This window comes from Anoplophora glabripennis, unplaced genomic scaffold (assembly GCF_000390285.2).
Source record: "Anoplophora glabripennis isolate ALB-LARVAE unplaced genomic scaffold, Agla_2.0 scaffold481, whole genome shotgun sequence".
In the NCBI taxonomy this organism is placed as follows: domain Eukaryota; kingdom Metazoa; phylum Arthropoda; class Insecta; order Coleoptera; family Cerambycidae; genus Anoplophora; species Anoplophora glabripennis.
In genome coordinates this window covers 117,489-141,717 of record NW_019416559.1, presented here as the reverse complement: position 1 = coordinate 141,717, position 24,229 = coordinate 117,489, and the positions used below count along the sequence as shown (strand labels likewise).

Genomic DNA, 24,229 nt, shown 5'->3' with positions numbered 1-24,229 from the left:
CATTTACCGAATATAGAGCGAATCTGTTATTTTTTCAAAATTCGTGATAACTGACCTTAATTAACCTGTTTTTTTTTTGAGGTTAGAAAAAGAACCATCAATTTTGTGAATTTTTGCTATTTTTGACCTATACTACGGATAACATGTGTCGCATGAAAAGTACAGACAACTTTTTTTTGTGTGTGGCTGTGTTGTTATCGTTGTATGTAGTACATGTTAATATTTAGAATGCAAAAAATAGCTTATTCATAGGTAAGTGACCGATACGGTAATTCACTCTCGATAAACCTTTATGGGTCAGCGGTCCAGGAGCGATCCGATTTGAACATTTTTTTCAGCGTAAATATGCATTTTAAAATTTTCCTTATCTTCCCTTTAAAATTAATTACATTATAACTGAATCACCCTGTATAATAAAATGACATTGAGCCCCCACCTCCTGATCACATCATAAATTTTTTATACGTACGCTATCTAATTTAAATTTTTCAATATAAAAATAATTTTTAAAAACCTTTCTCCAACTGGGAAATTTTGATTTGATTCGTTTTACATTTCGAATACAAATCATCAGCTTAAATGCAGGGTATTCGAGAATTCTGTTTTTACATTTAATCGGCTATTCTGTATATAAAACTAAGAAAAAACTTCATATGAGTGTGCATTCTAAAACGTTTCTTAAGGATACTATGCGCAAATTATGTTAATGCAGATTTTTTTCTCATTTTTATGCATATAATCGTTGCATCAAATATAGGAAAGGGAACTCTCGAACATCCTATATTTTAGTGTATTCCATGCCATCTGTTTTACTTGAAATCCATAGAATATACTCACAAAAGGCAGACATTTGCAAGGAATGAATTTTGCACTTAAAATATTATACAGGGTGTCCCAGAATAAAGTGTACAACGGAAGACCACAGATTCATGGACTCAAAATAGGCAGATTTCAGCTAATTCACCTATATTCGAAATCGCTTCATTTGGCCGCTAGATAGCCTAAAAGTTCGTGAAAATTTTTTGAATGTTGTAAATAACTTGAATAGGAAATTGATTTTGATCATTTTTGGGGGGTGTGGACTTTTGCCTTCAATCTACAAATTTTGATGTTATACAGAGTGTTTTTTAAAAGTTATAACTTCTACAAAATTGATGTATGGCAATAATATCCGTTCATAACTTTTTCCTTTTGCGGGCAATATTGGCAACTATTTTTTATTTAATAGGTGATACCATTTGGAAGTTTTTGGGCCGTTTGTAGAATTTTGATTAAATGAGCGGTTTGGGTACAAAAAAACATTAAAACAAAGTGATAGTAGGCTCTGATTTTGTAGATTGACTGTAATTTCAGTTTGATCTTGTTTGGGATAGCATTATTATTAGCCCTGTTATTCTATCCAATAGACTGAATGGGGAATTTTATTTAGAATTTTTGCAAAACCCGAGTTACTGGAAGATGTGTCGTTATTATTCAAAGCTAACATGTGGTTCATACATGAAGGTGCTCCACCACATTTCACTGTAAATGTCCGGCCGATTTTGAGTCCACGAATATGTGGTCTTTCGTTGTACACGTTATTCTGGGACAAATTCTATATTTTAGGGCCATTAGAACTGAGTCGTACGTATTTATTAAAAAGCAACAAACTAAATCGTCTACAATACACCACCATAAACAATAACGGATGGGCATTAATTACGCAACATCCGCACGATAACAAAGGCAACAGTATACTAACGTGACGTGAACGTGAAAAGCCTTTGACAGCCATCATTATTATTATTATTATTATTATTATTATTATTATTTTGGCATTAATTAATATAATTATAGGCGTACGTATATAAAAAATATGGTGATCAAGCAGGAGGGATTTCCCAAAAAATGTCTGGCCTAAATCGTTACATAAAAACACATCCATCGCTGCGTTACATAAACATTACATTAAAAGAATATGGTTTTGCGGTACTGAGAAGACTATATCTCAGTAGACGTTGACTTTTGTAAGAGTACACAGGTAAATTGGTCTAAATTGACTTATAATGAATAATGATTCAATGAATCGTATCGTGATCGTAGGTTGTGCATATATTCTAAAGACACCCTGTATAAATATGGTTTTTCTTTAAGTTCTACCCCATTTACTAAAGAGTCTCCCAAAACTCACACAAGAAGTAATTTTGATAGAAAACACAGGTTTTAATTAAAAATTGTAAATTTTTTATTGATTCATAAAGCATAGTATAGAGTTATGTATGGAAACGGCTTTGCTGGCATATACGCATTCTTTTCTGGAAAGTTGATACAACGTTCAATTTTCTCCTTCAAGGCGTGGGTGGTCATGAGCTTGTTGGCAGAAACTTTAGGTTTAAAAAAAAACTAAAGAAGAAGGTCCAACGGCGTTAAATCGGATAATCTGGACAGCCAATACTTTCACCAAAGCGGGAAATTACACGAACAGGAAATGACTCATGCAGCAATTGAATTGGTTTTTGGGCTGTATGACATGTGGCACCGTTTTGCTGAAATCACATGTCGTCTGAATATACGCAATCACTGGTGGATTTTCTGGTACCTCAAATGCGAATTAATGAAACCTTCAAGATCAAAATGAGCCTCATCGCTGAAGATTATTCTGTTTGAGAAATCAGCATCTACTTGTTCCATTATCCATTCAACGAACTCTCTTCGCTCTACGTGATCAGTAGGCATCAGTTCTCGAGTCAATTGAACTTGGTAAGCATGAAGATGCAAATCTTTCGTGAGAATACGCTGTAAAGAGCTTCGCGAAAAGTCCAATTCTTGACCATGGTACCGAAATGATGTTCCTGGACTCTCAGCCTCAGCAACACTCTCACGAACTGATGTTTTGTATGGAACGACTTGTTGAATGACGGCCAGAGTGTTTAACATCATTAATTGATCCAGTCTCCCTGAATTTTTCTATTAATCTCTTCAAGTCGATGAAGTTAAGTCACTATTCCGACCATATTTTGTACGAAAACTGTAGCTGCCAAGCCTCCATTATTTTTAAACAATGAAAACGCGTTGTTCTTTCGTGTAGCGCTCCATTTTTTTATCTTTTTGTTTTCGTTGGCAATACTATACCGCACAAATGGCGCAAAATTCAAATCTTGCGTGAATTTTGGGACATCCAATACATAAATACCATTTTATACAATTTACTAGAATTATTTTAACTATCGGCATTCTTAGGTATTAAACAATTTCATACATATATTTGCATGCACTTTTCTAGAATTTCTTCCAACATACAAATTTTATTTCTTATTAGAGAAAAGTATCTATTTAACTTTAATTAGAATTTTAATAACTGGCTAAGTAGTAACACTTAGATAAGATAAAGAGTAAAAATATTTAGTATTTGCTTTATTGATTGTTTAAGATTGTGCATAATTTAATTACAAAAAAATTATCTAAATGAGATGCTTTTAAATTCATATACCAATTTATTACCTATATATTTTCACTTCATATTTATATTAATTAAACAAATTCCGAAATAATTATTATATTATAAAATATGATTATAAGTTATTTTTTATATATTTCAATTCATTTTTTAATTTCAAAATTTGAATTTAAAATGTAATAATATTCTAATAATTACTTTTCAATGGCACTTAGAATTCCAAATAGTTTTCATCAGTAGTTGCCTTTCTTATTTAAAACTTTTTTTTCTAATTTTAAAGTTTTGGGGAAGTTCAAATTCATAAAATTTTAGTTTTATGTAACTTATGTAAATTAGAAAACTAATAATACTTAATTTTATTTCAGACAAGCACAGTTTTTACTGGTTTTCCATTATACAGGGTGATTCACCAATAATGTCATTAATTTTAACCACACATATTCGAAACGTTTAATAAAGATAGAAAAAAATTTACTCGACTTTTTAAAAGATAAGCAAAACCCCTTAACGTCCTTTATTTCGGTGCTTCACGTTTTTTGACCGGAATTGCATCGACAGACCACAGAGCTTTCGAACGTTGAAGCGAAACAGCTGATTTCCCCAGTCCTCTTGAATTTTGCAATTGGTTTCAAAGTCAAAGTGCAGCGGATGCCAACTTTATTAACAAAGTACTATGGACCAACGGGTTTTGCTTTAGCCGGACTGGCATTTTAAATAGGTGGGTACCATACTACTCTTTGAAAAGCAAGTTAGTAGGTATACGTACTACAAACTGAATAATTAATTGGACATAATACTAATAACTCATATTCAATTATAAAACATACGAAAAACGTTAACAATATTAAAAAAACTAAATTGTAATAACCTAACATCCGAAAACAATTATTATCCTTATACATTTGTCTTGATTAACAAATAAATAATACTTGTTAATATTTAAAATGTAAAAAAAATATCTTATTCGTTCATTTGTCTAAGTAAAAAAATCTGTTTATTTCTTGTCCTGCACTCCGTAATAAAAACGCAGTAAAAACTAGGTTAGTGACCGAATAATACGGTCACTCTAGATAAACCTTTGTGTGCAACTTTTTTTTTAATCGTGTATTCGTATTCTATTCATTTTCCTTATCTTCCCTTAAAATTAATGACATTATGACTGAATCGTCCTGTATAGTTGTTTCTAATGCATTATTTTTTAATGATACACAAATATTTGTTTCGCTAACCCCTTGAACAATGGTAAAACCGAAAAATCAGTTTTGTTAAAAGTACCTACTTGCGTATGTATTATTATAGAACGAGTAGAAGTAATGAACATACATGACGACGAAATAATTATATCACAATTAACATTATATTTGTGATTTATGCTCAAATATGTACAATTTGGTATACACAACAACAGTGCCAATAATAATATGTCATGCCAATTATTTATAATGCATATTTCCACTCAATTAACGTGTAAAGATTATGTGCAACGTTGTGAACCGATGAATATATTTATTGAAAGTGACATATTTTTCGTGATAATATATTTAGGCAGCCAAAAGGAAGAAATTACATACTAAAGTGATGTAAATATACAAAAAAGATAGTTTTCAATTTCATTTCTCCCATTCTCGGTCTAGAACGAACATCAGTTGTAATTTGCAAGACGACACATCAATTAATCAAATACAAAGGAAAAATATAGACATCCCAATTTCCCAAAATATTTAGAGGTCTCAACAGCGGTTCCTAGTCCAGAAAATTTGCCATTTGAATGTTGGAAGAGTCTGTATTTATTCTATTGAAATGCATATTTTTCACGTACACATTAAATCGTTATTGCTACTTTTATTAAAAACAGTAAAATATAAAACAACTGGTAATCGTAATTTAAAAACGTAATGAAGTTTTATGACCACGATACGACATTAAGGCCAGTCGTAATGAACACGCACACCGTGTGAAATCAATACGAGTTTCCTACGTACGTATGCAAACTTACTGGACATTTGAATATCAACGGATAGAGTCATAACATACTTGTATGTAACTGAAATTGTGACGCCTATTAATATACCTCATGTCCGTCTAATTACCACATCCATATGATCATGCAAAGTGATGTGTGAAACAAAAATGAATGAATGATAACAGAAAAGGACAGCCACGACACAACATGCGAGCATGCACAAGCAGCGCCTACTGCGAAAGCGTATAGTACCTGGGAGGCAAGGATACCATGGCTGTGTTCCAAACTACAGTGGACACCTCCCCAGGTATCCTTTTACCCTCCGAAAAATCCGTTTACTTCTTAGTTCTGTGTGTATTATTGTACAATGCGCGGTGCTCGACTGCGACACGGCATCATCATCATCATTGTCATCTCGATGGCATGGTTTGACATTCCTCCACCTATAGTTTGGAAACACAGCCCGTCAGGGAGCGTGCTTTTAACTGGTTTTGGTGCACTAACACATTGCTACCGACCACAGATGACATTTCTATATATTTCCATTTTATGATAATTATATGCAGTCTCAAGTTTGTACAAGAAATGATCGTAATTGTTTTAAATAATTTCTGACAGAAGTATTATGACCGCAGCGAAATGATTATGAATTTAAAAAACATAGCACAACAAGCAATTCTTCCTGTGCCTATGTTGGTATGCCTTGTAGAAATGAGGCATACCAATTTACGTAATTTTTTACTTACACGGAAAAACATTGTCATGAAAACGACTAAAATCGTGATAGGGACAAACTGTGTGAAAATTCTACATTTACATTGTGATTATTATTACAATTGTGAAATTATTACCAATAAATTGTAAATTTTCTTAACTTCTCAATGTTGTATGAAAGTTTGATACAATTTATTCCAATCGCGACTCTAGGAGTAATTGCAGGAATTTTTATAACAGTGTTTTCTGTATTATTGCATAATTTTGTGTATTCTTTTTTTATTTCTTTGATATAAACAAAAAATGAGATCAAAATTTTTTCTAAAATAATTCCTACAGTTTTTGAACAAGATTTTAAGATGTATAGAGTTACCACACACAACCTAAAATGTTAAACTGTTTATAGAATTTTATCAGAAATCCATATGTTTAAAAATATACAGGGTGTTCCATTTAAAAATATAATATTTGGTGTCCCGTTTTTATTAATCGCCCTGTATGTTTCAAATTAATTTTGTCCTTTAGGTTTTTTGATTCTGTACAACTTTTATATAAACTTTCTTTCTATATTATGAATAACAAGGGAGTTATTTTACTTTCTCACACTAATGGCCCACCCTGTATATACTTATGTAAAGGGTGTTTCTGGAATAAATGCGTCCCTTCAAAGGAGTGATAGAGAACGTGAAAATAAACAATTTTTAAAAAAAATTATCAAGAATTATTACGCGAAACTTAGGCCGACCCTGCATCACCCCACTCAATCAACTGTTTACAATGCACTAAACAAAGTCCAATTCAGTGTATTGTGTTATTCCCAAAAGCAACAACCGAATCTCAGGACAGAAATGTTGTCTGTCGTTCAAAGATACGGTAGGGTCAACACAAGCTATGAAAGTCCTGTACCGAAAGATCACAGTATGCCTTTAATAGGGAAGGAAGAAATTTTACATATTGCCGATACGTTAAATGGGCGTTTTAAATGAAGTGGCGTTGTTACGGGAGCAGTTACTGTACTCATCTGGAACATGCGCAGATTTTGATTGCAAATGGTTTTCAACACGGTCTAAATGCTTCTGTGCACGTGTACGGGCCACAATACTTCGAACTCGTTGACGTTCCACGTGACTTCCACAATCAAGCAAATGGTAGGTCAGTATGTTTTGTGTTCTTTAGTTGTGCGTTGTTTTCTGATCAAGAACTAGCAGATATGGTGTTAATGTACGGAAAATGTCGGTACAATTTAAATGAGACTTGTCGTTTGTATGCGATTAGTTACCGCAACAGACGACAACCTAACAGTAGAACAGTGCAAAGGGCAGTTCAAAGGTTTCGGGAATGTCCACCTGACATGTGAAGGTTGTGAACGGAAAAGGCCGCAACATGTTTTTGACAACGAAGAAAACATCATAAACCTCATTGAGGAAGATCCGAGGCGCAGTATTCGCGACACTGGCACTTACCGGATTTGTTGGAAATGTCCAAAAGTTCCTTCATGCATGATGGTGCCCGCTCCCATGTTTCTCGTGCAGTTTATGAATTTTTACATACCAACTTTCCGGAAAGGTGAATAGGACGAAATGGCCCGGTTTGGGGGTGTATGAAACAAAATGTGTACCGAACGCCTATTGTCGATGCAACAGATTTTCAACAGCGTATTTTTGCTGCAGCTAATAGAATTCGACAAATGCCAGGAGTGTTTGCTCGTATTCGGATTAATTTTGATCGTCGTTTGGAAGCATGTTTATTAGTATATGGAAACAAGCATACCGTCTATTGATAAGTGATTAGTTTATTCGTTTAATTTTTGTGTTACTTTTAAACGAGATTTGAATAAATTTCTGCATTTTCGAAAAAAAATTTAAATCGTCAAAACCGTCATCAGCGCTTTCGAACTGCGGCGCGCGGCAACTTCGATATCAAGGTACAGCTGGCTGCCGCACCAGGAACGACTTTAAAATTGTTTAAACTTTCATGTGAATTTTTTTTTTCAATTTAAAACGTAATGCTTTAGAGCATCATTTTCGTGCCCCCTTATCACCTTTTTCAAGGAATACACTGATTTCAGAAACACCCTGCATTAGCCATTAGTATTATAGGAATATTCTTTACTTTATAAACATACCTACTCAAAGGTGTTAAGATTTGATTTTAGTCAGAAATAATCTAAATAGCGTTTACAATGAATTGGAATGAACGAATGAAAGATTGATCTGAATTGGCACAGGCAAGATAGGTATTAAATGATTATTAAAGTCTAAGTAATACAACTTAATGACTGTATATGCTTTTTGCTTTTCATAACGATCCAAATACAGATATCAGTAATTAATGACAAATTTGTTTTTCGCTTTACTTTTAAATGCTTGCTTATTTATTTATCAAACAAGGAAAATTAGTGATTTTTTTTATTAAACTACTGATGTACTAATGAACCAAATTAAAGAACATGTTCAGTTTTAACTACTGATTACTGATTATAGTATCTATATAATATATGAAAATAAGTGGAAATATTCTGTAGAATTATATTTTGCAAAACTTTTTCAGTTGTTTGTAATTATCATCTGTGGTCAGTTACTTTGAAATTATTGTTTCGACCAAATCACGTAATAAAAGTGTGGGTCGAGAAACAACAAACAAACAATGGCAAATAATAAAATTATGATATGAATTCTATACTATATAGAAAATGTTTAAATTATAATATATTAAATAAAAAAAATTGAATATTGAAATTAAATAAATTTTATTGAATTATAGTACAAAATAAATATAACAAAATATAGGACTGATTCATTATGGACAAACAAATGTAAACTGTAACGTACTTTTACAGGAAAAATTGTTTAGATTAGAAATTATATGGCTTATTATATTATACAATTTTTCGCTGTAACTATCTCGTTATCCTGACAGCTAAATAGGTAGGAAATCATAACTTCATAAACTTTCAGATTATTTCCTCTTCTACAATACTCTACATCTCTCGCATCTTTCTTCAATATAATGAATGGCATCTAATATTATACAAATCTTGTACTAGAGAATATACATTTTTGACTTCCTCCTTAAATTTTGTAAAAAAAATCTATCCTTCAATCGAAAGGGACCTTATTCAACAATTTTCGGATATCTACGGAAATATTGTCATATAGTCTTGAAAATATTAGGTCATGTTACCAGGCTATTATCCAGAAACACATCAATGTTTTCTCCGGCTCAAACATTTAGGATAGGCAGTGATTTACTTCTTGCTTCTGCCACGTTGAGATAGTTGTATGAGGTTTAGCGTTGTTGTCAAGAAAATTAATACATTTTGGATCCTTTGTTTTGTGTTTTACTATGATGAGTAGCCTTTCTAGGAGTTTGTAATAATATTGCAGTATCAATACCCGACATGTCTCGATTAGTTCACTGAATCAAAAAGAAGGAAGTTAATAATTCAAATCCTTAATGATAAACAGAGTTAAAAACTGTGCTGTTGTCGAGTGTCTGAAGAATCTATTGGCACTATACTACTTTACCACTGCTACCAAGAAAAAAATTTGTTCTTCATCTAACAACCTTAAAAATGGCCCTTTTTGTCTTTGTACTGTTCTATATTTTGTAATCAAGCTATCCATGATGGCCATTCTGAAATGTTCTTTCCAACAAAACTCCAGCAGCCTGATTATTGTCGTCCATGACGCTAATGATCAGCGTTGATGGCTTTGGTTTCAGCACAATTTCATCCCTTTCCTTCGACACCTCACAATTTTAGCCATAATTTAGTCTTATGTGATGATGCGTTGAGTAAAGAAATAGTGGTCTCTTCTCATTCTAATACTATTAAAATCATTTTGCGGAGATTTTAGAGAAAAAAATTAGTTATATATCTTATCAAACCTTCACAGCTCTATTGTAAGTTATATGTGTTTTAAAATAACTTATGTGATCTGCCCTCGGTAACAGAGAGGTTTTAATTTTCTAAATTATAAATAGATTTAGTTTCAAAAATGGAAAGTTTTCAAAATTATGGATTCCTCATAGTTACAGTTTACATATATTTAAGTGTTACTCTGTAGAAATAAACCTTAAAAAACGAAAATAACCAAAAAACTCTCAAGTAGTCGAAAGCAGGATAACTAGTGTATCGTAATTAGATGAGCATTTTCAAAAGTAGATAAGTAGTTGTTTGTAGGTAGTCGGTAATAGCAAGTGAAGTGTATGCTTATTCGAGTTACTTGTAAGGGTATTCCCAGAATAAACGTGGGGGTACCTAATAAGCAGCTCTCTGAGAGTGGCTTCATCGTCATCTTGTATTTCTTTCTTCGTCTCATCACGCGCGCTGGATCGCCTGCGCGGGGGTGTGTGCGCGCCCGGTCGACCGCGGGCGGTCAGCTTGAGCGTTTCCCTTGCTCCAGACTCGCCATCGGAGCCGGCGTCATGCTCCTCCACCTCGACTACCTCCGCTGAAACTGAAACAAGGATTTTAAATTCAGACATCACAAATTGTCTATACAGTATACGATATATAATAATAATAATAATAATAATAAATATACAGGGTTATAAATGACCTCGTCCCACGTGACCAGATTTGTTTTGGCGCTAAATAAATTTGATTTTCTTACGTTGGTGTTTCAGAAATTACCAAGGAAAAATCACCGACTAGGACCCTAGATGAAATGTCAATCCAGAGCCGTTCATAATTTTTCGTGTTTTTTTTACCTATTATTTGTACAATTTAGCAGTGTTTGCCAGTATTTCTGTGCTTTTCTACAAATCTTTGTCTGTTAAGTTGAAAAAAATAATTGGTGGTGACGCTTTTTCTGTAAGTTAAACGAATATTTGAGGTTATGCTTCGTATGTTGATTCTTATTTATTGTAGATTTGCGTAAAAATGCCGTTTACACAGGAACAAGACGTATCTATTTTGATAGCATACATTAAGCCTTATTAAAAAATATTAGGAAAAACATTGCATTTGCAAGGGCAAATCGACAGACATTTTAACAGAAAATGTTTCTGAAGAAACCCGTTTTGCAGTTATCTACTCAAACTTAATATAGTTTCAATTATGTAAATTTTTTAACCTAAAGCTAAAAAATAGTTTATTAAATAACTTTTTTAATATTACTATTTCTTTAGAATGTATTTTTTATCAACGTAGAATTATAGAACATGGGCTGTAGAAAATCCGTATAATTTTATTGAAACATCGCTACTTCCTCAGAAGATAGGTATCTGGGTAGCAGTTTCAAGAAGATGGATAGTAGGTCCAATTTTTTTCCGAAAAGTAATAAATGGAGAACGATATCATAACATTTTACAACAAGCCTTACAGTCAACGTATGACGATGAACTGCAGCATGGGTATTTTCAATAAGATGGAGCTACAGGAGATACTCCAGCAGAGACTATAAGATATCTTCACGAATTTCATGGTGATAGACTAGAAAGGTAGGCAAGTCCGCTGACGCTGACTTGACCTTTCTCTCGGGCCTTCGGCCCTCGGGCCGCGCTGCGGTGTTTTCCTGCCGGTTAGTAGATATAACATTTTTTGTAACACTCTGTGCTTTATTTTTTAAACACCCTGTATTTAAACGTTTGATGAGAACGTTTTTCAAAAAAGAGTAGGTTCCGCTCGAGAAAAGAATAAGAAAAGTTTCGCCTTGTCCATAACTCTGAAGTGGATCATTTTGTGGAACATCTAGTATATACTTCCAAAAAGGGTACCTGGTTAGTAAATATAAAATTTTTCATCCAAAGACTACGTAGGTAAGGCAGAAATGGTAAAAAAATAAGTTTCGCCCTGTTCGAAATTTTTATTTGGACCAGGTTTGTGGAACAACCAGTATAAATATTCAAAAAGACATCTGGTTAATAAATATACAAATTTTTATTAAAAGACTGTAGTAAATAAAGACAAAGTTAAAAGTGAAAAGAAAAAAATTGCCCGGTATTCAGACCTGGGTCAATTATGTGGAACATCTAGTATATGGATTTTTAAAAAAGCGACTTTTCTTTAAAAGATTTAAAGAAAAAATTAATAAAATGAATAAGGAAAAATCTAGTTCACCTGTGTAAGTTTTATGAACCATCCTGTACATAAATTGCAAGTTTCATGAAAATGGATAGTAGACCGATTTTTTTCCGAAAAGTAATAAATGGAGAACGATATCATAACATTTCACAACAAGCCTTACAGTTAATGTATGACGATGAACTGCAGCATGGGTATTTTCAATAAGATGGAGCCATAGGAGATACTGCAGCAGAGACTATAAGGTATCTTCACGAATTTCATGGTGATAGATTGATTACTAGGAGTTTGTGGCCTGCTTGAAGTCCTGATCCCGCACCTTTATATTTTTATCTGTTTGGCCGTATCAAAAATAATATATTTAAAAATCATCTCCACACAGCTGCTGGAAGCAGCAATTGAAGATAAAATAAACATTATAACATCAAATGAACTTGAATGCATTTTTGAGTGCATAAAACGAAGAGTACATTTTTGTTTAGAAAACGAAAGTGGTAATTTTGAACATCTATTATAAATTTGATTAATAAAGTTTTGTTAGCTGAGTAAAAAACTTTGTGTTTATGTTAGCATGGTATGGTAAATTAGTGAACCCATAATTTATATTTAAATATTGGAAAAGAAATTAATAAAACACTGAAACATTTTGTATTTTAACATTATTTTTATTGGAAAAAAGTGGACTACAAAAGAGCCTATATTTAAAAGGACAACCTTCTTCAATTAAAAAATACTTTTTCAATATAGAATGGGATAAAAATTCAAAATATCTTAGAGGAAGTATCATTATTTTGTAAGGAAAAACGTAAAAAATGATTTTTTTTTCTATTGAAAAAAGAAACACAAGTTCAATATTTGTAAAGAAATGTAATATGTACTCTACCGGATTATGATCTGTCTTTAGGGAATTCTGTGTTAGTCATTGACTCCATTGTAAGTTTGATTGCTTAACAGTGTTTATTTTTCTCAAATTGGCTACAAATATGTTATAGAAAAATTGAATGAGCATCGCATAGCAAGGAAAATATGTTATTAACAATTTACGTCGCAAAAAATCCTTTTTTGTCTGTTTTTCTTCAATATCTCGATTGAATCGAACGGTGGGAAAAAATGTAAGAGATCATTTTTGTTTTAAATATTTTTTTTACAAGATAATGTCATCGGAACCACTTATAAATTTTTTTTAATATTAATTAATTTTTAGAGAAGTGACAACAATTTTAAGACAAATATAGATGTTTGCTAATTTTTGTTAATTAAAAAATTACCTTTACATTTAAAAAAATTCTAGCCATGCTATCTTGTAGAAAATTTTCTTTAAAACAAAATAAAATACCATTTTTTTGCGACGTAAATTGTTAATAACATTTTTTTTTCACTATGCGATGTTCGTGCATTTTAATGTGTTGTGCTGTGACATATTTGTAGTAAGTACCACAAAAAAGTTGCTTGTAATGATTTTTCTTTATATTGTTTTCCTGAGAAATTATTCAAATTGCACTTCTGATGCTTAGGTCTCTTTTCGTGATCAACAACGATATGTGTCTGTTCATCAGAAAGTAGAGATTTCAACGAAGAAAAAGCCCACCGACGTTTTTAAAAAAGCAGATAATTTGACGTGAGAATTTTCGATTGAAAATTAGGGTGCTTTTTCGATATTAAGTAAAAATAAGGTGAAAAAATAAATATTTCAAATCAAAAAAATTACAGCGTGTTTGGGACATAAATAGGTAAGTTTTCACCAAATTTCGTGAACAAAAAAATTTGTTTGTAAAAGATAAAAATAAAAAACCAAAAACTTGGTTTTTTGAATTTTTCACATAAATTTTGAGGTTATGTGAAAAAAGTGTAAATACAAAAGTTGTAGATCTTTTTATTACCTACAACTTTGTCATTCAACTTTTTCCCAAAAGACTTGTAGTTTTTCTGGAAATCAAGGGAAACCGTTTTTTACCCTTAAAAACTCACCCCCTTCCCCTTCCCGACCTCAGATCGCCCGTAAATTATTTTTCTTTTCATTTCTGTTATATTCTCTTCCTTTTCCAATGGGTTTCATCCTACTATAATTTTTTTTCACTTTTTACAATTTTTGAAGGCTTAAGCACTGGTCTGGTAGTATTAAAAAATATCAAGAGAAAAAACGTTTAGACTTAAATTGTTTATCCATTAAGCCATCAAGTATGGAATCTAAAATAACACAGCGTCAAACAAAGGGCCACTGTCCCTTCATTACCCTCATACCGTAAATGGATTTTATTAACATTCATTTCAAAACATGGTTATATATTTGAAAAGAATGTCTTCAGTTTATGAGAAATTTGTATTTTTACTTTTTTTATTTCATCATTAAATGGCTATAACTCGCAAGGGGCGCATTTTGATATCTAGGTAAATCACCCATAGATACAATGTTTTTATAAACAATTATGTCGTCAGGTGACAGAAACAAACAAAACCATTATACGAAGAGATAATAGGACTTGTCTCTTTTTCTAAAGTGATATACAAGGTGTCCCAAAAGTGACGCCCGTCCTTCTGGGATTTGATTAAGTAGACAAAAACGAATTGAAAATTAATAATGCAAAATTTTCTGATTGTTTTTCTTTGTTGGATTATTCAAAAAACTAAAAAAGTGAAAATCCATTTTTTTTTTTCTCAAAACTGACGTCTGTGCTTAGGAGGACCAAGACAAATAATTTATATCCAATAGTAGGTAAGTATAGTTTCCGATTGTCGGTTGTACCTAGGTGTAAAGAATTATTTTTATGTGAAAATAATAAAGGAAAACAATTTGATAATGAAACTATTTTATAAATGGATAAACTAAAACCATAATGTGCTTAAATAATAGAAATTGTTTTTGCAAAAGGTGTTCAAATAAGTTGACTTCTACTTCAAAACAAAGATTAGCACGATTAAATATTGAAGCATGAAGCCTTTGTGGCATTGGTGTATTAACGCGACAGCAGCGTGTATACGGGCTACTACATTTCCTGGATTTACAACAGGTTCGCTGTGAATTTTTTCTTTTAAATAATCCCAAAAGAAAAATCTAGAGGATTCAGATCTAGTGATCTAGGAGGCCATGCTATGGGTCCACCTCTTCCAATCCATCTGTCTGAAAAGTTTTGATTCAGTTAATTTCATACTCGTAAACCATAATGTGATGGAGCTCCATCTCGTTGAAACCAATAATTTAATCCAACTGCTAACGGAACGTCATCCAGCAATGGCAATGGTAAGTTTTCATTTAAAAACATACATAACTCGAAGAAAAACAGACGGAAAATTTTCCATTCTTGATTTTCGATTGATTTTTGTCCCCTTAATCAAAACCCAGAAGGACGGCGTCACTTTTGGGACACCCTGTATACATACAGGTTTCAGATTTTTTATGCGTATTATGCCTCAGTTGTTATAGAAGCTGATGCAAAGGTATACAGGCCCGAGATAACACATAGAATCCGATGGAGGTACCAATTTTTATACACAGTGTTCCATTTTTCAGGAAATCGATTAAACAATGAGGTCGGGTTAGGCTATTCTTAAAAAATACTACACGCTTGAGATTTTCCAATAGAATTGAGTAGTGAGTTGCCCTTTTTGCCCTCGGAAGAGCAAAGTTCACTTTTTTGACATCAGATTTATGTTGAGCGCCCAAAAATACATAGGGAAACACACCTTACACTTCTTTTTTGCAATTTATTTATGTTTTTTGTCCTTTTTTGTCTTGAAAAGAGCCGTCCGCCAAGTTTAGACACCAGATCCGTATTCACTACCCAAAAATACATTGAGAATCAGTCATTTGGGTTAAAATCAGGATAGAGTCGGTATTCTTCATATTTACCAAAGGTGGTATTGAGATTCTGCATATTCAATATAGAAGAGGCTTGTCCCAGCGATTACAAAAAATCTAAACGATGAAAATTTGTTTACTCTTCAGAATCATAAAAATTCTCTTTTTTGTTGTTGTTGTCCTGTGTTATTAATTGTAAGGTAACACAAATAATACGTCGACACTTCCGATCATTAATAACATATAATCGTAATCAAACAATACACAAACTGTGTTTACATGTTGAAAGAACATCAATAACAATTTGACTATATTCTCTGTACAATACTTAATGAGAGGCTGGTGGCAACTGCCTTACTTCTACGTTTTTCATACTGCTCGGGCTTTCGTAACCCAATACTATAAACTATTTTGTCTATCAATACATTCATACGACCGAATAGCTTTGATGACCTCATGCCAATTCCTTGGTCAGCAGAATCCCTTACATAATGTTGAATGAATGAATGAATGAATGAATGAATGAATGAATGAATGTTGAATGTTGAAGTGAAGTTATATGTATATTTCTCTAAATCTTCATATTACCTATATTTTTCTTTTGCAAAAATTTGTTTATTAATTTACTTTTTAAATATACTCTCCAACTATGTAAAAGCTTGTATAATAGATACATAACTGCTGAAAAAAAATAATCAATATTTGCTACTATTTCGTTATTGCTTTCACAAAACAATTTACAGATGACTAATTCCGGTGCAATATTTTACTAAAACCAGATACTTCCTAGGCAGTAGATATACGTGTAGGTGTAGTCTTGGGTAAGTATAACAAAGCACACCTCATTTGTTAATAATCTCTAAAGTTGGCCAAGATAGTGCCGAGGTAAAGAGAGATCGATTAAACCAGCTTGAAGTGAATATATTGTTTATTTAGGGATGTACGTCCTTAACGATGGAAATAGGCGGTGATTTATGTGGAAGTAAAATATCTTAGAATATGTAATATCTACTATATTCAAGACTTAACTTCGAACCAAAAGATAAAGAGGGTCTGGTTACTTAAAAATATACAGTGTCCCTGAAAAGGATGGACAACGCTTGGCCATAGGTTCCTTGGATGAAAATAAGACTATTTAGCCTAACTTACCTATCTACAAAAGTGCACGCCTACTGAGATATAGACTTCTAAATATAGAACAGTTAACCTAGTTTTTTTTCAAATAATTTGAAAATTGTTTTTTTTAGAAATTTCAAATTTGGTACATATTTTTTTATGAATGACAATGTAGTTATAGATTTTGGTGAGAATACATATACAGGATGTTCTCTTTTTAGTGCCTGTGCGGTACTAGCTATCCCGTAACTTTTTTGTGTGTACGCCAATGCCGATAGAATTTATTTTTTTTTAAATAAGCACTATTTTAGAAGATTTTTTGCCCCTTACAAAGTTTTGATATCGTTTATAGATTTTGAGAAAAATTGGCATTTTTTACACATTAAATAATATAAAATCAGTTTAATTGTAAGATAATTAGAACAGTTTAGTACGAGGTGCCATATAACAAAGAAACAAATTCATAACAATAATTAAAAGGTTCAGTGTCAAGCTAGGTGTGATTTAATTTTAGCTTACTTTGTTTTATATTGCAATTTATACTTTTGCTGAAGAAACTGATATGTTTTAGTTTTGGGTTATTGCGAAGGAAATTGTTGTGCTACTGTTCGAACATATGCTAAAAGATTTCCTAATCGAAGAATTCCAAATCACAAAACATTTGCTAATGCGGAGAGAGAAACAGGACGTTTTTTCGTATAACATTCAATCGTGGTTAACGTATGGCCTGACATATTTAGTTGGAGGAACAAATTTTCGAAAGGGTTGAAGACATTCCGCAAGTAAATACAAGGCGTTTAGTGGCAGAAGTAGGCTTTCAAAAAGTTCCGTTAATAGATTATGAAAAGACCTCGATGCCCGGATCTAAACCCATATAATTATTTCCTTTGAAAAACGTCGAGGACCACAGTTTATAACTTTTCAGTAAATACAAAAAACGAATAATGGGAAAGAATACAACATGAAATTAATGTTATGAGAGGTAATGCACAATTATTAGACAAAATTCATTTTAATTTTCAAAGAACTAATGCTTGCCTTTAAGAACAAGGAAGTCACTTTGAGCATTTACTGTAATATTATTTTAATGTGATTGCAAATTTCAATTTTGGTTTATATAAAATGTTAATGTTCACTTTCTTACATTATAGTTGATATTGTTTATTTAAAATATTAGTGTTGATTTTTATTTTATTGATTGATAATACTAAGACTAAAAATGTGTAGTTATTTTTTTAATGTGACGTTTTTTCATTATTATTCCCTGCTTTGAGGTTGCAGTCATAAATAATTTTTTACAAATCGGAATTTTTGCCTATATTTAATATACAAAAATGCCAATTTTACTCGAAATCCATAAACGATATCAAAATTTTGTAAGAGCAAAAAAATCTTCTAAAATAGTGCTTATTTTTTAAAATATAAATTCTGGCCTCACTGGCGTACACACAAAAAAATTACGGGATAGCCAGTGGAACACAGGCACTAGAAAGAGAACATCCCATATATGTATTATCACCAAATTTGTTATTTACGTTGCCCTTATATAAAAAAATAAGTGCACCAAATTTGAAGTTTCTAAGAAAAATAGTTTTCAAATTATTTGAAAAAAAACTAGGTTATCTATTCTATATTTAGAAGACTATATCTCAGTAGGCGTGCACTTTTTTCCTATAGGTAAGTTATGCTAAATAGTCTTATTTTCATCCAGGGAACCTGTGGTCAAGCGTTGTCCATCCTTTTCATGAAAAAGACCAAAGGTAGTACGTATGAATTACGTCACCTGTATGGAAATTAAGTGGCTTTTCAAATTAACTAATACTTTATGACGGAAATTATATATTAAAAGATTAAACGACATAGAATAGCCGGAATGGTAGTAAACATTACACAAGCAGATACGACGTATTTAAAATTGCAGAACTTAGAAGAATTTTTAGCAAATGTTTACTTAGTTCAATTGAATTAGGGTTTGAATATAAAAAAAAATATTAGTAGACATTTTACTGCACTTTATGACGGTAGAATGATAATATAAAAAAACTAAATCGAAAGAAGCGACGCTAAGTTGACAAATTGGCAAATAAGTGACAAAATGAAATGAAATATTAGAATATAAGTTATTTTATGTTGTAGGCAATTAAATTACTTACAAGGTAAGGTACCTAGAGTCATTTTTCAGTAATTTGTTAACTGTAAAGAAAAGATCGAACGCGGAAATATCAATTTATCAAAACTATGATTGCAAAAAGCCATGGATGTTGATGAAATTGATGGAAAATACGGTCAATCCAATGATCAACATTTGTGCCAATGGTCATTTCGATTGACCGTGAAATATTTTTTATACGTGTTTAGTTTTTTAATTTTAAGTTTCTGTTTCAGTTTTTAAATACAGGATGCACTGTAAATATTACTGAGGTTGCTGATTATAATTACCAAATAATGTTATATCTGTTTGTGGGTCCAAAATTGTACGTGTTTGTATGGGTTTCCAAAGTGTGTTAGATTTTTAAACTAAAACAGATACTTCATAAAAAAACTCTAACTATGCACCTATACAAATTATTCTGCATTATATTAGTGATAATGGGGCTTTAAATGGAGCTGATTAAGCCAGATTTTCAATTTCCAACTGGATGACTGTTGATTGATTGAATTGATTCAGCAAATATATTTAGGTAGCGTCTATGGGTTGGCCCATTAATAATGAACTAAAGCATGGGCGAAATTTTTGAAAACTTGGTAAACTTAGTAACTTTTATATTTTTCGAGAAAAAGTTGTTCTTAATAAAAAATCTTGCTTATCCTGGGAAGCCATGGGCAGTAATCAAATATGTAATAAAACATACAGGGTGTCCAAATAATTTGAAAATGTGAAATTTTCCTTAAGCAAAGTGCCTTTATTTTTTGTTTTCGTTAAAAACTGTATTTAACAAAGTTGTTCGAAAACTAAAGAAATGCTTAAATACCGGGTCTAGTAAAAAAAAAGAATAATCACATTTTGCAAATAAGAAGAAGCGATTTTTATCTTACTTAAAGCAGCAGAATTGTAAAAAATAAGTAAACTTTTATTCTAAATTTAATATAATATAGAAATAGCTTGGTAGAACAATTTCTGGGTTGATTGCCACGTCATCGGTTTAACTTTCTTGATGTTTCGAGGGACATATCGCTCTCTTCCTCAGAAGTAACTCTGAAATTTTCCAAGTTTTTGAAAAGGAGCGATTTGTCTCTCAATATGTCAAGAAACTTAAACTGACGACGTGGCAACCGGCTCGGAAATTGTTCTACCATTAGCAATTGCTACGATAGCCTGCAAATCAAATAAAAGTAGCTTTTCTAATTAATAAATAGAAATAACAAATAGAACTGGAATTAACAACAGCAACGAAGCAAGTTCCATCCAACTTGCAAACCTCCAAGTAATACACATTTTCTAGTCTCTCTCTACGCTCTCTGTACACAGACGAGATCGTTTATGGTAGCAACAGCTTCCTGAATTCCAGATTTCTTTAAGTAAATCAATGTTATCGTCAAAATCGTTTGAATACACTTTTTGCTTTAGATATCCCCCACAAAAGTAATATAAGTCGGGTGCCCGTGCAGGCCAAGATATTGATCCATAGTGTCCGTTTGGGAAGTGAACGTCAAGCCAATTTCTCACTAGAAATGTGGGATGTGCGGGACATCCGTCTTGTTGAAATATTAGTTTTTTTTCTGAACTCTAAATTTTCGCTAACTAGTTCTGTCAAAACAAAATTAATGATAATTTCAAAAAACGAATTTTGATTAAAATTTTCTTCCAAAAAGTAAAGACCTATTATTTCATTACACATTGTCACACCAGACATTTACTTTTTTAAATGTTTAACCAGAGAATACTATATCAACGGGAAGCGACAGCAAGGCTTTCTACGTTAACAGTTTTCGTATGCGCATGCGCGAATTGGGTTGTGTTGTTGTCAGTTGTCAATGGCTGTCAGAGCCGCCAAATATAAATAGAAGAAACGAGTAATAGTTTTTTGGCGGTGGACAGTTGTGTTGTATAATGTTAATTGATAGTGGATTTATTTGTATTGTATTTCGTTTCCATTTACAATTAGAATTAACTTGAAATCAATAAAATGCATGGTTACTATTGTGCTTCTCGCGATTGTTCATCCAAAACTGGTAAAAAGGATTAACCCTTTTGAGATTACGTAAGGATTAGAAAGGCAATTATTATTATTATTATTTTAAGTACCTACCTATAAACTGTAAATCAGAAAAAAGTATTTTGATTTTTAAAATAATGTGGTATGTTTTCTTGTAATATGGTATTGCATAAGTATGGAGAATATCTTTAGGAGAATTTTTATTTTTGTTTGCAGTGCTCGAGTGTGGATAGAAACTTTTGCAATAGACTCGATTTATTGCCTAGGATTGTGGATGTATATAAGAATTATAGGCTTTGTGAACACCATTTCGAAACCAAATATATTGGTAAAGGGAATGTAAGAATAACCTTATTGCCAAACGGAATACCTATACAGTTTCCTCTACTTAGAAATGGGCAAGAAGAGCTAGAGGCAAAAATTGTGGAAGATTGTCCCAAAGAAGTTATTGCATTGTCAGGTACCTATTTTTAAAAAACTATTTCAAATATCGCAGAAAAATATTATCTGTTTAATAAAAATATTAGTTGTAAAACATCTTGTAATATTATTTTTTATATGTTATACCTAATTTGTCTACATTTTACCACAGTTATCCTTGTATTAATGTTTGATACTGATGCAGGTCGTTCAGTGTACATCTATTCAAAAGTGTAACTTCTCTCAGTGTAAACGATTGTGTTTCTGTCAAATCTGTCGACTCTAGCGTGACCCCAAAACATCAAAGGAACCGCCGATTCTGTCGCTTCTCGTTGGTATAGTCTTCTCTGGTTTAACTATTAGTTATCAATAAAAAAAATTGGATTATCTTTAGTCCAGTATCTACAAATATGAGAGGAAACCACGCCATTAGTTGTGAATGTTGATTCGTATGCAAATAAAATATTGTGAAAGAATCTATTTTCAATCGTTTTCTGGCCCATTGTTAAACAAAAATTCCAACGACTACTACTATACTACTACTATACTAAAATTATTTGAATATGAGATCAGCTAATATCTATGTTTTCTGGTCTTTTCCTGAGTGACATCTTTGCATTGTCTTTGTAGAGTCCATAACTACAACAGTAGCAGCATTGTTATCATTGTATTCTTTTTTTTTCAACTTTTTGACATACTTTATATCACCAGTGGTATCGAATTTTATAATTAGCTTACGAACTGCTCTAAGAGTTACAGTTACATTTGGATACTTTTCATTAAAAATTGCAAAATGTGATTATTTTTCTTTTCTGAGCATTTCTTGAGTTATGGAACAATGTGGAATATGAAAGTTGCACAATTTTTTATGAGATTTTCGAAAATGATAGTAGAAAAACAAATGAAGTGCAAACAAAATGGCCGCGGATGTTAACTTTGTTAATTTAAGTGGAACACCCTGTATATTTTTACATATTTGGATAGAACGTCCCCTGTCTAGTATAGTCATATATAGTTTGTTGGGTCCATCTCTAATAATAAGCGAGATAATATTAAAAAACGAAAAAAGGTTTGTTCAATTTTCTACTTCTACTAAATAATAATACAAACTATCAATCAATAACAATGTTATCATGGCATTACTACCTGTCACTGTCATGAATGACCTACCATATAATATTGTTCATGGGTAATTAGGCCTCGCACGAACTAATTAGTGAGATTTAGTTAAAATACCTATACGCATTTTGGAACGTATCAATGTCCGGTGTGTTAAAGTATATTACAACTAAATCTGTAAATCCTTTCGTAATTGGAAAAAAAGCAGAAATGCTTGAAAGAGGTGTAACAATTACAAGATGTCTTATTTTCTTAATAAAAAACCTTCTTTTCGTTTTTTAACATTATCTCGCATTAGAGATGGACCCAACAAACCATATACAAGTATGACTATACTCGACAGGGAACGTTCTATCCAAATATGTAAAAATATACAGGGTGTTCCATTTAAATTAACAAAGTCCGCGGCCATTTTGTTTGGACTTCATTTGTTTTTTTTTATCATTTTCGAAAACTTCATAAAAAATCGTGCAAGGGGGGTCAAAATATAGTGAATCACCCTTTACAGTTTGTGGGTACACATGTCCGCAAGTGACCCATTTTAAGTATTACGTCAAGAGCGCCAGCCTGACGCCGCCCGGATCGGTCTAACAGTTGCAAGGACCAGATACTTATAACCGCGAGCGACTCCATGCCACGAAGACTCTCCAGCAAACGCTCGCCTGGACAACACTTCATTTTTCCCTTTTCAGTAAAAATACTTCTATTTTTACCATTGAGAGAGTTTTATTTAGCTGCACACCGAAAGCAACCCTCAAGTTTTTAAGAAAACAAAAATTAAAGGCACTTTGCTTAAGGAAAATTTCACATGCTGACATCACTGGGGCACTCTGTATGTTTTATTGCATACTCGTATTTGATTACTCCCCATGGCTTCCCAAGATACGCAAGACTATTTATTAAAAATAACTTTTTCTCGAAAAATCAACAATAAAAAAGTTTACAAGAGTGCGGTACCGCATCTGGGGACACACTATACAGGGTAGCCCATTGAAAACGTACCGCAAGGCATTACATGGTAGTAAAGAACTTTTCGGTAAAATCCAAAAACAAATTTGTTTCTGAGGGGGCCAACTTTTGGCTCAAAAAGCATACCAAAATCTTCAACCCCCTAAGTGGGGGTGCTATCCCCTAAATTTTTTCAAATGGGAATGGGGGTCAAGTGGGGGGTCATTAGAAAGGGCTTTTAATTCTCTATACATCGATTCTTACTTTTTGAAAATCGATTCATTATTTTAGAAAATATGCAGCTTTGAAAATACGAACAATATTTTTGACGAGAAATGCGAAAATCGATTTAATTTTACTTCAAAACTTACGGTATTAGTCAAGTAAATGCTGAAAATGTTGTCCGCCAACTTGCATACAATGATACAGGTTGTCTTCAAACCGTTGTCGAACATTCTGGAGCACTTGCGGTGTTACTTCGCGACATACATTAATGATTCGTCCTCGCAGATCTTCCAAGGTATCAGGTGGA

General features: G+C 32.3%; 1 protein-coding gene across 1 annotated transcript in view; it reads right to left on the bottom strand.

Moving 5' to 3' along the window:
- LOC108911346 overlaps positions 1-24,229 on the bottom strand; it is a 67,357-nt gene that overhangs the window by 31,729 nt on the left and 11,399 nt on the right. The window contains exon 2 of the mRNA XM_023454933.1: positions 10,375-10,573. Within this exon, the coding sequence (XP_023310701.1) occupies positions 10,375-10,573 (199 nt within the window). The remainder of the gene's footprint in view (positions 1-10,374; positions 10,574-24,229) is intronic.